General features: G+C 43.9%; 1 protein-coding gene across 4 annotated transcripts in view; it reads right to left on the reverse strand.

Moving 5' to 3' along the window:
• Positions 1-15,739, reverse strand: part of TENT4B (terminal nucleotidyltransferase 4B) — a 73,932-nt gene extending 58,193 nt beyond the window's left edge. The window contains exons 1-2 of one of the 4 annotated variants that reach the window (XM_088830267.1): positions 15,649-15,739; positions 14,389-14,901 (exon numbers count right to left, since the gene is read on the reverse strand). In XM_088830267.1, coding sequence (XP_088686393.1) covers positions 14,389-14,786 — 398 coding nt within the window. In that variant the 5' untranslated portion in view covers positions 14,787-14,901; positions 15,649-15,739. Of the gene's footprint in view, positions 1-14,388; positions 15,152-15,648 lie in introns of those variants that run through there. The other 3 variants (XM_088830266.1, XM_088830265.1, XM_055412812.2) reach the window with 3 other exon arrangements.
• Between the last annotated feature and the right edge of the window lie 1,024 nt (positions 15,740-16,763).

Raw genomic sequence — 16,763 nt, forward strand, 5'->3', positions numbered from 1 at the left:
TTAATCATACTGTATCAATATATGACCCATCGAGTGTTACAAATACAGTATGTTAATTAAAGGAAAACTGGGGTGGGGGTGGGGAAATGAGGGAGTATATGAGGATTCTGTAATTTCTGTTCAATTTTTCCATAAACATAAAACTGCTCAAGAAAAAAATTACAGACACACAAATACAGACACACAGATATAAAACACACACACACCAGGCTCTTGAGGAGGAAAGACAGAAGACTAGTAGCACTTCAGAAGAGAAACGTCTATGAATATCTCCACTTTGCCAGTTCTTACAGTTTTCCCTGCCTACTGACTCCCCAGAAGGGGTGACCACAAACTCCTAAGGAAGCTGAAGCCAAACCATGACCTACAGGCTCAGTTCAGGTCATCTTCTTGGAGTCTTCCTTTACACAGCTTGCTACATGGTTTTCAATATGCAAATAGACGCTTTTAAAAAAGCATTTGATTGGAGGTAAAGTGTTAAAGATTCACTCCCAGCAGGAATCCTTCCTGTTATATGCTGTACGGGTTACATTAGCCTAAGGCTAAAGAGTATTAGCCGGAGAAGGCAATGGCAAGCCACTCCAGTACTCTTGCCTAGAAAATCCCATGGATGGAGGAGCCTGGTAGGCTGCAGTCCGTGGGGTCGCTAAGGGTCGGACACAACTGAGCGACTTCACTTTCACTCTTCACTTTCACACACTGGAGAAGGAAATGGCAACCCACTCCAGTGTTCTTGCCTGGAGAACCCCAGGGACGGGGGAGCCTGGTGGGCTTCCGTCTATGGGGTCACACAGAGTCGGACACGACTGAAGTGACTTAGCAGCAGCAGCAGCAAAGAGTATTAGCACAAGATGAAGAAACATAATCCAAGTTTAATTTAAAGGAAAAAACAAATGTACTACTCCTGGTAGTTGAGCTAAGGCTGTGAGAATTCTGCCTCCTGAGCAGAGGCTCACAGGCCACTACATCCATCGTGGTTTTCTTCAGTTACCACAAGCTGAAAGCAAAGGTCAGTTGTGGCTATGGGCCAAGGGATCCCCTGACAGTCCCAGGAACCACCCAAAGGGCAAGGACGGCTCACGACTGCCTTTCCCACACATCAGGCACTAGTCGGCCCAAAGACCGCTTCAGTTCCTGCAGCCCACCTTGCTTCTCTTTCCTGAGGGATGACAGCTCGTTAAGAGAACTAGTTAAAAAGTTACATCCCCTTTCTCACTCTTACCCTGTTTTCCCTATGAGAATTGTATTTCAAGACAGCCAAACGGCTGAGAAGGAAAAGTTTCTCCTTTTACGAGCGTTCCAGCTAATAACTGAGAAAAGATCAAGAGAATAAGAATATCACAATGTTTACAACCCTAATAATGAACTAATACATATAAACAATGATCATTAATGGCTACTAATATTACAAAAAGAAAGACATTCAGACACAATGTCTCTCCTGGGGAAAGTAAACACCACTGTCTATGAAGCATTCTTGCAAACAACAAAAAAATCTAAACAAGCCTCTAGATCTAATTACAAACTTAGAGAAAAAACAGGGGGACAATGGAACATATTAAATTGACACCACAGGAATGCAATTATTAATAGCAAAACTCAGAAAGTAGAAAAGTCTATAGGAAAAACAACCCAGTTTCTTCGACAAATAACTAGGAGGGAAAACAGATGACAGAGAAGCTGTTGATTAGAAGACTTAAAAGGCATTTCAACCAATAGCAATGCAAGAAACTCATCTGAATTCTGATTTGAACAAACTGTTAAAAAATATAATTATGGGAGAGGAAATATAAACATTGGATATCTGATGCAACTAAGGAGTTATCTGGGCTTCCCTTGTGGCTCAGCTGGTAAAGAATCTGCCTGCATTGTGGGAGACCTGGGTTCCATCCCTGGGTTGGGAAGATCCCCTGAAGAAGGGAATGGCTACATGACTGAGCGACTTTCACTTTCTAAGGAGTTATTGTAATCTGTGTGTTCAGGTGTAATAATGGTATTATGATAATGGTTCTTTTAAAATCCTTATCTAGAGACACATATAGATATATTTATGTAAAATGATGTGACACTTGGAATTTGCTTCAAAACAAAGTGGGATGGAAATGGATTGGCATGCAGGTAAAATGAGTTTGGTCATGGTTTGATGACTGTCAAAGTTTTGTGATGAATACATGAAAGTTCATTATCTCTTCTGTCTAACTTCATACTGTTTGTAATTTTCCATAATAAAAAGGTTTAAAGAAATGAAGTAATTTCAGATCTCACAATTCCTGAGAAAGGTCAACCATCACAGTAGATCCTGCTCCTCATCTATCTCAATTATGCTAAATACCATACAGTTGGTCCTCCGTATCCATGGATCAAAATTTCAGCTGAAGTCGGTTGATTCTGCAGATGCAAACCCCACGGATAGACAGGGCCAACTGTATTCACTGCACTACACTATTTTTCATAAGGGATTGCGCATTCCATATTTTGGTATCGACAGGGGCTCATGGAACCCAGGGACAACTGTATATCCAACCTATCCCAGTAGGATTTATCATATGAAACCCATACAATCAATTTGTCCTTTGCAATCCTCCACAACCTAACCAATCTTTCAAAACAGCAAATATCTCCACTCTTCTCAAAGTTTGCCTTATCTCACTAGTCAAAAGCAACCTCTCCACCTTATCTATTAATAGTTTATCCAACCAACCCGTAATTTCCTGGAAGGCAGAGACTGTTTTCTGTCTTTACTTCCCACAAAAAGCCTAGCACAGTGGCTTGCATATAGCAGTTGATTTTCCAACTAAAAAGTGTGTGGCTCATTCTGGTCTGTTCAGAGATGAGTCACAAAATAGTAAGTAATATAGAACCAAAAAGAGTGGGTATGTTTGCAAAATCTACAGGTCATAAAGAACAGATGAACATATTGTGATAGATCCATAATGGAATGCTACTCGGCATTCAAAACTAACAAACAACAATACTGCACACAATATGGATGAATCTCCAAAACATCATGGTAAGAGAAAGAAGTCAGGTGTGAAAGACTGTATACTATATATAGTATATTTAATTCCATTTAATTGAAATCCAAGAAAAGGCAAAAGTGGGTGCTTAGGGCAAAGGATGGGAAAGGGAATGACTGAATTGGCATGAGGGTACCTTCTGTACCTTCTGAGTGATGGAAACATTCTATATCTTCTTCCTACTTACTGACTGTTATGGTTACACAACTGTATATATTTCCAAAAGTCACCTACTTGTACAATTTAAATGGGTGAATTTTATTCTATGTAAGTTATATTCTAATAAAAACTATAAATCGTAAGATCAGAATTTTAAATTACATGTACTTGTAACAGGACAGAGCAAGGGCTCTCAAAAAGACAAACATTTCCAAGACAAAGATAGGCAAGGAAAATAAGAAATTGAAAACAAAAATACACAGGCAAGTAATGTGAAGGCACGCACAAATGAAATCAGTAAGATAATATTTTTTACCTATAAAAAAGAAACTGTTTTCTTTTGTATTGGTATTTGTTTTTATTTGTAATATGTAGCATTGGTGAAGATTTAGGGAAAATTTGGACTCATGCACACTACTGACATTAGGGTAAATTGACATGATCTTCCACAGGAAAATTTGGCAAAAGCCTTAAAAGATAAAAACATTCTTCAATCTAAAACTTCATCCTCAAGAAATAACCATGTGGCAAGACAATTTAAGGGGAAAGAACAGTCTTTAACAAATGGTGCTGAGACAACCTGATATCCACAGGCAAAAGAAAAGTTGGATGTCTACATCACACTATATATAAAAGTGAATTCAAAATGGATCAGAGACCTAAATATAAGAGCTAAAACTGTAAAACTCTTAAAAGAAAAAATAAAGGTCAATTTTTGTGATCTTGGATTACGCAATGGTTTCTTAGATATGACACATAAAGTACAAACAACAGAAAAAAAATGGATAAATTGGAATTTATAAAAATAAAAATAACAAAACTTTTGCTTCAAAGGATAATATCAAGAAAGTATAAAGACAATCCACAGAATGGGGGGAAGTATCTACAAATCACCCATCTGATAAGGGTCTATAACCCAGAATATATACGGAACTCTTACAATAAACAGTAAAGAGACAATCCACTAAAAAAAAAGAAAAAACGGGCAAGCAACCTGAATAGACATTTCTTCAAAGAAGACATACATGCAGCCTACCAGTGCATGCAAAGATGCTCAACAACTTCCTTAGTCGTTAGGGAAATGCAATCAAAACACAATGAGATACCACTTCACACTCACTAGGATGGCTATAATCAAAAAGACAGATAATGACAAGTGTTGACAAGAACATGGAGAAACTAAAAACCCTCAGTTACTGCCGGTGACGAAAATGAAAAATACTATAGCCACTTCATTTAATCCAGCAATTCTACTACTAGGCACTTACCCAAGAAAAATGAAAACACATATCTACAAAAGAGTCTGTACATGCATGTTCATTATTTATAATAGCCAAAAGATGGAAACAAACCAAATGTCCACCAGCTAATAAACAGATAAAGAAAATGTGGTATATTCATACACTGGGATATTTAGGCATAAAAGAAATGAAGGACTGATACATGTTACAACATGAATAAACACTGAAAACATGCTAAGCAAAAGAAGCCAGACACAAAAGGCCACATATTACATGATCCCATTCTTATGAAATGTCCAGAATCATAAATCCACAGGGACAGAAAGTCTGTCTGAGGCTCCCAGGATCTGAAGGAGAAGGGAAGAGTGGAGAGTGATGATGGGTACTGGGTTTCTTCCTTTGGTAATGAAAATGTTCTGGAATTAGATAGCTGTGATGATTACACAATCTTGTAATATTCTAAAAACCATTGGATTGTACATTTTAAAAGGGCAAATATGACAGCATATGAATTTTATCTAAGTAAAAATAAGTAGAAAAATAAATAATCTTCTCTGGGGCACAGGGTTAGCTAAAAACACATCTTTTATAAAAAACAAGATTGGAAAAACAAACTAAATGTTCACCTGGGGACTGGTGAAATAAACTAAGGTGCATTCAACCAAGGGAATACCACGTCCACACACAGTAGGTACACAGAGTCATACTAAAGTTAACGAGGTATTTTAAAATGTTGTAGAAATATATTTCATATGCAAGATGTTTGTTACATTAATAATTTTTTTAACTCAAAAAAGGATGCCCACAAGACTTCCCTGGTGGCTCAGAGGTTAAAGCGTCTGCCTCCAATGCGGGAGACCTGGGTTTGATCCCTGGGTCGAGAAGATCCCCTGGAGAAGGAAACGGTAACTCACTCCAGTATTCTTGCCTGGAGAATCCCATGGACGGAGAAGCCTGGTAGGCTACAGTCCACGGGGTCCCATAGAGTCGGACACGACTGAGCGACGGAACGGAACAGTGGATGGAAACCTGCCTGCCAGTGTAGGGGACACAGGCTCGATCCCTGGTTCAGGAAGATTCCACGTGCCCTGGAGCAACAAACCTCAGTTCACCACAATTGCTGAAGCCCACGCTCTAGGGACCGCAAGCCACAAGTACTGAGCGCGAGTACCGCAACTACGGAACCCCGTGTGGCTAGAGCCTGTGCTCCGCAACGAGAGAATCCACGGTAATGGGAAGCCCGCGCACTCAATGAAGAGCAGTCCCTGCTCGCCGCAAAGCCTGTGCGCAGCAACAAAGACCCTGGGCAACCAAACATAAATAATTTTTTTTAATTTTTAAGTCTTAAAAAGAAAAAAAAGTACGCCCACAATAGTCTGATGCCCTTCTCCCAAAGTAGAAAACAATCTTAGAAACCAGTTCTAACTTCTGGCCTCCAGACTGCAAGAGAATACATTTCTGTTATTTAAAATTTTTTTTTGCTTAAGTAGGGGAAAAAAAAAAAAATTAAGCATACCCACAGTGGAGTCCATAATGATAGAAAAAACAAAATATATGTATACATACATTAAAAAGTCTAAAAATGTGCTAACAGTTATGTGTTGGTAGTAGTATTAGAGGGGCTATTGTCCTTCATTTGGTTTAGCTGTATTTTTCTTTTTGATAATCAGCACTTATTAAGTAACAAATATATATTGATTTTAAAAACAAGTATCCTAACAAACAGTGGTATTTACACCTCAAAGAAGAAAACAAAGGGTGAATAAAAGAATAAAGACATCAAATTTAAAACCTTATCACAGGCCTAACACTTTAGTAAATCCAAATTACTAGACAATAACTCCACAACCACAATCCTAACGCATCCTTACTCTTGCTTTGGCAGAAATTTACAATATAATTAATTTATAATACAAATGTGACAGTGCTAGAAGTTATGTTATTTTGACAAAATCGAAACAGTGACTCCAAGATACTGGTAACGAAAAAATAAAAGACCAGGTCCCAATTCTCAGTCCAGAAAATGGTTCCAATGGAACAGAGTTTACTTTAGCAGAGGTATGAAGATAAAATATTTATTCTACACAGTCTGAAGGCATTGTTCAGATATAAAAATATTGTTAAAAACAAAACCTTACTACCACCATCAACAAAGAAAATCACCACTAAACACAGGGTTTCAGTTCACTTCAGTCGCTCAGTCATGTCTGACTCTTTGCGACCCCATGAATCACAGCACGCCAGGCCTCCCTGTCCATCACCAAGTCTCCCCCAAAATACAGCCAAGCCAAGAGAAAATAAAGTTTACTCAAAACATATGAAAAGAAGGACTCTAAATTTTGAAATCAACTCTGCAGTTACTCTTTTATGTTTTTAGTTAAATGAAAATAAAACTCTACTTCATTCCAGTTTCCAAGAAAAAGAAACATGTAAAGGAAACACTGCAAAGTAATTCAAAGATAAAAGAGTTCAAGCGATATTGCTAAAATCAAAGCAAATCGAAAAATAAGGCCCTTTTAAGTAAATTTTACTTAGATTTTTTAACTGCAGACATTCTCAATACTGCCAAGTTTTTAAAATAAAAATTAAAGTTAAAATTAGGTGGAGTTATTATTCATGAGAAGGTTATTATGATAAAAGCATAATAAAATATTGCTACTCATATGAGAACAGCTAAAATAAAAAAGTGATAATACCAAATGCTGGCAAAGATGCAGAGAAACCAGATCACACATACATTGCTGGCAGGAATGTAATCTGATACAGTGACTCTAGAAAACAGTTTACCCTTTCTTTCAAAATATGTGCTTACCAAATGACCCAGCACTTTTGGGCATTTATCCCTCCAAAATGAAAACTTATATTTACATAAAAATGTGTACCTCACGAAACAGTTTTATTTGCAAAAGCCAAAAACTATACGTAAACTCTTCTGGAATGTCCTCCATCGTTAAGCTGTGATATCTCCAAATTTTGGAACACGAGAGTTGGACTGTGAAGAAAGCTGATCGCTGAAGAATTGATGCTTTTGAACTGTGGTGTTGGAGAAGACTCTTGAGAGTCCCTTGTACCGCTAGGAGATCCAACCAGTCCATTCTAAGGGAGATCGATCCTGGGTGTTCATTGGAGGGACTGATGCTAAAGCTGAAACTGCAATACTTTGGCCACCTCATGCGACGAGTTGACTCACTGGAAAAGACTCTGATGCTGGGAAAGGTTGGGGGTGGGAGGAGAAGGGGACAACAGAGAATGAGATGGCTGGATGGCATCACCGACTCTGTGGACGTGAGTTTGAGTGAACTCCAGGAGTTGGTGATGGACAGGGAGGCCTGGTATGCTGTGATTCATGGGGTCGTGGAGAGTCAGACACGACTGAGCGACTGAACTAAACTGAACTGATGCATGCGCGCTAAGTCCCTTCAGTTATGTTCGACTCTGTGCAACCCCACAGACAGTAGCCCACCAGGCTCCCCTATCCCTGGGATTCTCCAGGCAAGAACACTGGAGTGGGTTGCCATTTCCTTCTCCAATGCATGAAAGTGAAAAGTGAAAGTCAAGTCGCTCAGTTGTGTCCAACTCTTAGCGACCCCATGGACTGCAGCCCACCAGGCTCCTCCGTCCATGGGATTTTCCAGGCAAGAGTAGTAGAGTGGGGTGCCATTGCCTTCTCCACTTTGGAACACTACTCAGCATTAAAAAGGAAGGAACTACTGGACTTTTATGGTGGGCCACTGACTCCCAGTGCAGGAGGCCTGTGTTTGATTCCTGGTTGGGGAACTAGATCCCACATGCCACAACTAAAGATCTGGCCATGTGCAGCATAGACCTGGAAGGAACTATTAAGACATACAAAATTTTGGATAGAACTCAAGGAATTACGGTAAATGGAAAAAAGTCAAAGTACTATATCATTCCATTTATATAACATTTTCAAAATGAAAAAAAAATGTAAATATGGAGAACAGCTAGAGGTCAGAAATCAGGGGCTGTGTGCATGAAAATAAAGGCATCTTTGAGGTGATGGTATAGTTCTGTATATTGATTGTGGTGGTGGTCACACAAATCTACACATGTAATATTTTCACAGAACTAAACACACCGTACACAAATGAGTGTATACAGGACTGGCGAAATCCGAATAATGCTATGGATTATAACAATGTCAATTTCCTGGTTTTGAGATTAAACAACAGTCATGTAAGATGTTATCACTGCGTGAAACTAGGTGAAGGGAACATGGGATCTTTCTGTATTATTTTCTGCCACTTTCTGGGAATCTATATTTCAAAATAAAAAGTTTAAAACAAATTAGATGGGGCTAACGCATGAGAAAAAGGGAACAAATACAAAAGGCTTAACATAGTATAAGTTAGTATATGGAACATGGTTAAAAAGGCTCCGTGAGCATTGTTACAGAACAGAGCATTTTTAATAAAGCAACTAATTTGAAAACATAGGTTTCTGCATACTATTCCAACTACTTCAGCAGAAAGCATGACTTGAGCTACAATTCCAGAGTTCAGTTACCAGATACTACATTAAATCTCTTATGCATATGGCAAGATTTTTTTCACACTCTGACACTGTTCAAGTGATTAAGGAGCCAGTACACAACAAAAACATCTCCACATTCAGTTTTTTCCCAAAATCTTTTAACTCTAACTTCAACATGATCCAAAGCCCTTAAGTATTCAGAAGTCTCTAATATCATCAAGTAACTTACAGGATGGAGTAAATTAACAGCTGCTGTTTGGGTTCAAATTAATGAAAAGTTTAGCTTGAGGACATCCTCAACATCAATAAATACTCTTAGAAAAAAATAATTTTGTGTCATGTCAAAAATGGTAAAAAATGAATTGAAAGTCTTTTTGGTGTTCTGTAGCAACTGAGTCCCTAACAAATATTCTGAGGGTTACAAAGAACATTCTACTGGCCAGTCCTCTAAATTTCTGAAGCAGGCTGAGCTGTTCAGCCAGCTCTGCAGGAAAGAGTCAAAACAGGAGTCTCAGTCAGCTGCTGGGAGCTGGACCCTAATCCTCCAATGAGCATCCTCTCTGGCCTATAGTCCCTTCAAGACTACTCCATACCTATGTGTGTATAAATGATTAACAGTCTCCAGTGCAGTGGGTGTGATCCTGAAACAGTTTTCTCCAATAAATTTTATTCTAAAGGAAAAATAGGAAGCTGAGTAAAATCATACAACACCTTGCTTTTCTACTTTCCTTAGAAAAGTGCCTTAAATTTTTCTCAGCTTCAACAGGTATAAAAATACCTAACCACAACTATTTGATCAGTTCAGTATCAGCAAGGGAGCCCGTATATTTTCTTCCCATGGACCTTGTAGACTCCTAACACTAGGATTTATTGATAGGGGTTTCATGGAAGAAGTTGTGACGTAAGGTCATTTATCACACCAGGACGGGATTGCTGTAACACACAAGCCCTCCTCCTCCCTACCTTAGACTTTCCTGGTATCCCTTTCTCACACTTCATTTCCAAAAGAAGCTAAACCTTCTGTGCGAACCCAGGGTAGATTTCAGAAAGCTCCAGTCACTGTACCCTTTTGCCTTTCAACACCTAAAAACTTAAAGGGTACTGAAGGAAAATTCCACGGGCTAAAATGCCAATGATTCTGACACTGTTCATTGTCACAGATTTTAGACAGATGAGTTGTGGCATGGAAGCAGCTTAGTTGTACACGGTATACCAGATGTGAGATTCTCAAATACGAATTACACTGTTAGTGTAGAATCTACAGTGCAGAAAACCTAATGTCTTCTTGAAAGCACACTTCAACACCCAAATACAGAAAATTCAGTAACCTGAAGGTCCTAGTGCACTGCACAATCCCTGTGGGCTACACATGCAAATACACAGAAATTATGTGCCAAGTCACTTCAGCTGTGTCCGACTCTTTGCGACCCTATGGACCACAGCCCATCAGGCTCCTCTGTCCACGGGATTCTCCAGCCAAGAATACTGGAGTGGGTTGCCATTTCCTTCTCCATCGGATCTTCCCCACCCAGGGCTCAAGCATCTCTTATGTCTCCTGAATTGGCAGGCGAGTTCTTTACCACTAGAGCCACCAAATTATACTTAGAACAAGCCCTTGGACTAAGGCCTCTAAATTCTTTCATGTTAATCTGCCCAATCACTTTGGAGCCAGCACTAACATCAATCCCAATGATCATATTGTGTAGAAACAGAAAGAGGCCACAAGGTCAGTGCTGAAGAACAGTGTCAGCATCTTGGACTTAACTGCGCTACGCTGTACAACATACACAAGGAAGGACACTGCCCTACTGCAGTGAAAATGACTATATCTCAGCCCCCAAATTTCATCCCCCTAGACAGTTCCATCTAAACATCACCATACCTTTTTACCTTTTGCTCCAAACCAACGGTCCTAATCCTTATGTTCAACAATAACATTAACATTTCCCCAGTCACTCAAATTCAAAGCTGTTATTAATAACATGGATTTAAATCCATAAAGGGAGTTAGAATCTTTTCCATTCTTACTTTGTAGTACCTCACACATTCATTCTTTCCCCTTCCCAACCCCATCATTCCAATTCAAGAAATTATTCCTTAAACCCGAGTTTCCCAGCAGGGACTTCTTGATGTCCCACTGTCAGATTCATACTCCAAAACATTATTTTGAACAAGTCATCCGAGTCTTGGAAAAATATCTACAGATCTGGCCACGTGGCCAACATAAGCCTATCCTCATGAGCTTGAACAAGCACCAAGCACCTTCCAAAGGAAGCTTCTGGACACCTGGGCTCAAGACCAAGGACTCTGACTCTCCAAAAGTTTCCTATGTATGCTACTTTTTGTCATCTCTTCTTTCTCCATGATGATCAACAATTAAATCTTCGAAAAGAAAAGGTCTTAAAGGTCATTTTCATGAACAACCAGGAGCAGGTGGACTTCTTCCTACACCATAGCCAGCGTTGGAAGGGAATGAATCCCCAAAAGTAGAATAAGTGAAAGCAACTTTATAAAGAAAAAAAGGAAAGCAAACAAACTCCCTGGATCAGGGATACCTGGAGAGGGCTGAGACGGTAAGCTCAGATGAGAGGAGTCCTTTTCAAAGAGGACTATGAGGATTTCAGGATGCCATACAAACATCTTACTCTACATTTAAAAAATTTCCATCTTACCTCAACTAAAAAAAGAAAGGAAGAAAGAAGCTTCATCTTAACTAGCGAGCTAGTGGATAAGAGAAAACATATACATAAAAGGAAAATTAAACATAACCAAACTATACCAAGAGCACGAAACAAGCGCTGCAAGATTTCAGAGAAAGTACAAAAAAGTCAAGAACATGAGCAATGAACTTGGGATTTTGAACTGTATCTTGGAGTGTTCAGGGAGTAAGTCAACCTGCTGTGGCAAAACAGAACACAGATCACAGATGTGAGACAGAGTGTGTATCCAGCTGCCCCAGGGTTCCAGGCCACTGTTCCTGAGCATTTTCTTCCTCTCCCTACCTGGACAATCATGCCAGTTCACAGGCCAAGGACCACAACAATTTTTTAACCTATTAGCTAAATGTCAGTCACATCCCAAGAACGCTCAATAGTTTTACTACACTTAATCTCAGAATAGCATAACATTGAGGTGCATTCTGAATTCAGATTTTTAAAAATATCTGTATTAAAAACAGCAAGACTTTCCTAAAGGTTAAGAAATAAGGATCCACAAATCACAACAAGAATTTTTAAGCACTCAGACACTCTTACAAAAACACTTAGGTCCCACTTAATAAAATTTAAAAAATTTAACTGCTGACATCCTCTAAGTAAAGTAAGTAAAGTCACTCAGTCGTGTCCGACTCTTTGCGACCCCGTGGACGGTAGCCTACCAGGCTTCTCCGTCTATGGGATTCTCCAGGCAAGAATACTGGAGTGGGTTACCATTTCCTTCTCCAGGGGATCTTCCCGACCCAGGGATAGAACTCGGGTCTCCTGCATTGGAGGCAGACGCTTTTAACCTCTGAGCCACCAGGGAACATCCTCTAAAGGAGGAGGCAAAAGAATGATGAATTGATAAGCAGTTTTAAGGTAGGTTTACAATCCGTTTTTAAACAGCAATTCCTCTGGAAATGGCAATTCTTCTCCTAAATCCCTTTGAGGACAATGTAGTATTTAAATCCAGGACTAAGAGTATCTTGCTTCTACCTAAGCTCAAATGTGAGCCTTTTACAGTATCCTCAACATTAAATTAGCAAGTAAAAAGGAATTTCTAAGCTATCAAACAGAGGCAGCCAGCATTTTGGATTTATAATACATCTTTGCTACACATACATATGCAGACGCTTCAGTAAAATGAACCTAGGGAACTTGAAGGTTTTAACTGGCAGTGATTACTTAACTGGAGCTTATTCCTGTGAAATGAAACTATCAGAATCCCTCAATATCAATTTGCCTGTCATCAAACCACAGGTTTATGCTTCATCTTAGAAATGCTATCAGGATGGAACCATGAGCCTTTTATTGAAAGAAGATGACCATGGAGAGCGCCCTTGAAGCTTAGCAATAGAGGACTCAATCCAAAATGATCCCCCCTGGAAAGTGAGGGCAGGTTTGACATGTACCCCAGAACCAGTCTTAAAACGCTTGACTGCATTTTCCATAAAGGGTGGGAGTTGTAATAGTAGCATAGAGCAGACACCAGCCCACTAGAAGCAGATGGAACCCACCAACTCATTTTACCCAGCCCTTCAAAAAGGTACACAGAACTCTCTCTGCTTGCCAAAGCAGGGCAGATCTGAATGGGTGAATCTAAGAAAAGGTTCCACAAGGGACTATTAATGATGATTTCACTTGCCTACTTGTAACCCACGATGTAAAACAGGATCTGAAAAGTGAAAAGCAATTTTAAAGCTCATTCTCTATACTCAAGCTACACTCACACACACACACCCCAAAACCTTCACTTTATAAAATTTTTGTAAGACTTGTAATCTAACCCAGCACAGGGGAAATCGACCTGGAAACAGTCCCTGCTTATGTACATAATTCACTAGGGGTCAGGTAAGATTCCATTTTGTAACAGCTGAACTTTAAACAAAAAGTCATTAGTGGTGCAACATTCACTCATTAGCATAAAGTTACCCCCTAGAATGAAAAGCATTGGCTGTCTCTGCCAGGATGACAACTTTACAGTGAAAAACTGGGGCCAAGGACCATGAACTCCTAGAAAGTTCCATCCGCCTGAAAAGAAGAGCTCACCATCTCCACCAGCCTAAGCTTAACTGTCACCTCATCCCTCACTCCCGACACAGCAAGGCATCACTAACATAGGAAATTCTAAGAAATAAAAAATAGATGGGCCAAAGGGTCCATAGCCAGCAAAGCTTTTCAGGGCAGCCACGATTCCTGTTTGGGATTGGGGGAGGGGGAGGAGCTTTCTGGATGTTTCTATTCTTGGCCAGAAAAGCACCTCCAGGTCCGGTACCGTGAAAAGGCACTAATACAGGAATGTTCTCAGGGAATGAATGATTTGCCTGTGCTAGGCGACTTCATTTTGGGGTGTGATGATGGGGGGCAGGGTGGGGAGGGTTAGAGGGCTGGGGATAGAAGAGAGAGAAGATGTGTTTGACTGGGGGGGATGGGAAGAAAGAGTGGATGGATGGGGGGTGGGGTCCAGGGAAGCTGTGAACGGTTAGGAAGGAGGATGTGAATGACTAAGGGAGGTGAGGGGAGGGTGTGGAGGGTTGAGAGGATGTCCAGAAAAGGCGTGGAGCAGAGTGGGAGGGGGCAAAGGTGTGGACTATGAACGAGGGTTGGGGGAAGGTGTGGACGGAGGAGGGACGGCCATGAGTCCCCTGAGGACCAGTAGTTAAGGCAGGCCGAGGTTCGGGGGGCCTCACCCAGGCTCTCCCCCAGCCCCCCTTCTGTGGGTGTGTGCCCGGCTGCGCGTGTGCAAGGGCCAGGCCACCAGGCCGCAAGGCCACCACTCACCCCACGACTCCCTGGTTGTAGTTCCTCCGCTTCCACGGGGTCCCGCTGTACACGCCCCCGCCGCCGTCTGCCCGGCCGCCCCCCGGGGCCCGCCCTCCGCTGGGCTGCAGCAGGCTGTAGTTGAGTCCGTAGGTGCTAGCCTTGTTGTCCCGCTTCCTCTTGTTGCTGCTGCCCGAGGCTGGGTCCGCGGGCTCCGCGGCGGGGACGGCGGTCGAGGAGTGCGGGGACGGGGACGCCGAGGGGGACGGGGACGCCGAGGGGCCCGCGGCGGCTCGACGGGCCCAGGCCGCGGGCTGGTGGTGGTTGTTGTTGTTGTTGGTCGTCTCCAGGGGCAGGAAGTCCCGCTGCTCCGCCGGCTGCGCGTGGCCGCCCAGCAGGCGCTCCCCGGAGCGGTACATGCCGGCCGGGGCCGGGGCTGGGGCCGGGGCCGCGCCGCTGGGGCTGCCGGTGCTGCTGCCGCTCCCGCCGGTGGCCGTGCTGCTGCCGCCGCCGCCGCCGCCGCTCGCGCCGCCGCTGCTGTGACAGTGGTGGTTGAAGTAGAGGTTCCTCAGTCCCTGGGTGGTCTCCCAGATCTGCATCCACAGACTGTTGGACGGTCCGAGCTGCTCTGGCTGGAACCAGGCGATCCTCGGATCCATCAAACGGCGGCGGCCGCTGCCCCCGCCCCTCCCGGCTGCCCGCAGGGCCGCCGCCGCCGCCGCGCCTCAGGCGCACGCCCGGCCTCGGCTGCTGCTGCTGCTGCTGCTGCCGCTGCCGCTGCCGCTGCTGCTCCGGGCCCGCCGCGGGCGGCGCGGTCGCGCAAGGAGCCCGGCCGGCGCAGGCGGCGTCGCTCCCGCCCTCGGGGGCTCTGCGGGCCCTCCCCCCCTCCCTCCGCCCCTCTGCCGAGCCCCTGTCACCGGGGTCCCCGTGCAAATGGCGGCAGCAGCGGCAGCTCCTGAGAAGGGCGAGCGGCGGCGGCGGCGGCGGCGCGGCAGCGGCGGCGGCGACGGCGGCGGCGGCGGGGGGGGACGCGCCTGCTCCGTAGCGTCCTTGCTCCTCCGGGCCCGGGGCGGGGCCTCCGTCGGCTCCGCCCCGCTCGCTCCGCCCCGCCCCGCCCCTCCCTCCTGCGCTTGCCCCGCCCCCGCCGGGCCGAGCCGCCAGTCCAGCCCCAGAGGCCGCGCCGTGCGTCACAGAGGCTGCGGTGCGGCGCGTCTGGGAGCGCAACCGCCGGGTCCAACCGTCCCGACCCTGGCTAGGGAGGGGGGCGGGGGTCGCACGTACCTGGGCGTCAGGGCGCCCCTGACGCGCGTGCCGCCTCCAGTCTCAGTTTCCTGGCCCCCGAGGCTAGGTGAGGCCGGAGGGAGGGCGCCGCCAGCTCCGCAGGGAGTAGACTGTGGGCGGTGCCGCCCCGCCCACTGTCCCCTCCCCCAGGCTGCAGCGCCCGGATCCTCGGGCTTCTCTAACCCCTCCCAGGATAGATCTCCGCTCTAAGCACCGTTCCAGAGGGCGGAAAGTGCGTCCCTCTTTCCAGCAGAGCACGTGTCCGGGACCCTGCCCGGATGCAGGCTGCGCTGGCTCCTCTGTAGCTTGGCCACCCGGTTGCCCCCAGCGCCCTCCCTGCCGCGCCCTGGCCAGGACTGGGAGCCGAAGGACTTGGTGGAGGGTTTCCCCACGCGACCCCGAGACTGGAGAAACCTGCTCCCACCTACAGGGCTGGACACGCTTCTTCATAAAGTGCGTAAGCATGGGCTCAAAACCACCGTCACACACCCGAACCCACTTTACAAAGACTTGCACACATAAACACACGCAGACGCACAGGCAGGGAGACAGACACACAAGCCACTCAGCGTGTGAAGAAACCTCACGTGCCCGAAGGGGCATCAGCAACCATGAAAAACCCTTCTTAGAATTAAAACCCAAAACCTTTTAAGCCTAATTTGGGGACCATATTGTGGGCACCAGTAGAGATTTTCCACAAATCCCTGCGGTGAAAGACAAGCAAAAGGGTGTTTTAAGTATTTCAAATCATCAAAAGAAGAAAGGAAAAGAAATGAGCATGTTTCATGTGTGCCCTCTAAGGTTGGTCCAAAGTCCAGAATGAGTCCCTAACGCCCGATTTTGGCCTGTTTTGGGAGCTCAATATCCTGGAAAGGTTTTTTTGGCAAAGGTGAAGATATATTATAAAGCATCACTTTACCTTTTTTCTTGATCAGAGAATAACATGGGCATAAATATGGAAAACACACACAAAAAAAACTAAAGAATTTTGGTTCATTCTATTTGTTTGTTATTGCTTTACTATAAATCAGCTTTTAAAGTTGTCTCAGAATGAAGTCTGCTGTGTTGTGAGAATTACATAGCCAGGAAAACGAGTAGTGATATTTTTATGTTAT

Source organism: Moschus berezovskii, chromosome 22 (genome assembly GCF_049115385.1).
Source record: "Moschus berezovskii isolate FMDL1 chromosome 22, NW_MosBer_1.0, whole genome shotgun sequence".
In the NCBI taxonomy this organism is placed as follows: domain Eukaryota; kingdom Metazoa; phylum Chordata; class Mammalia; order Artiodactyla; family Moschidae; genus Moschus; species Moschus berezovskii.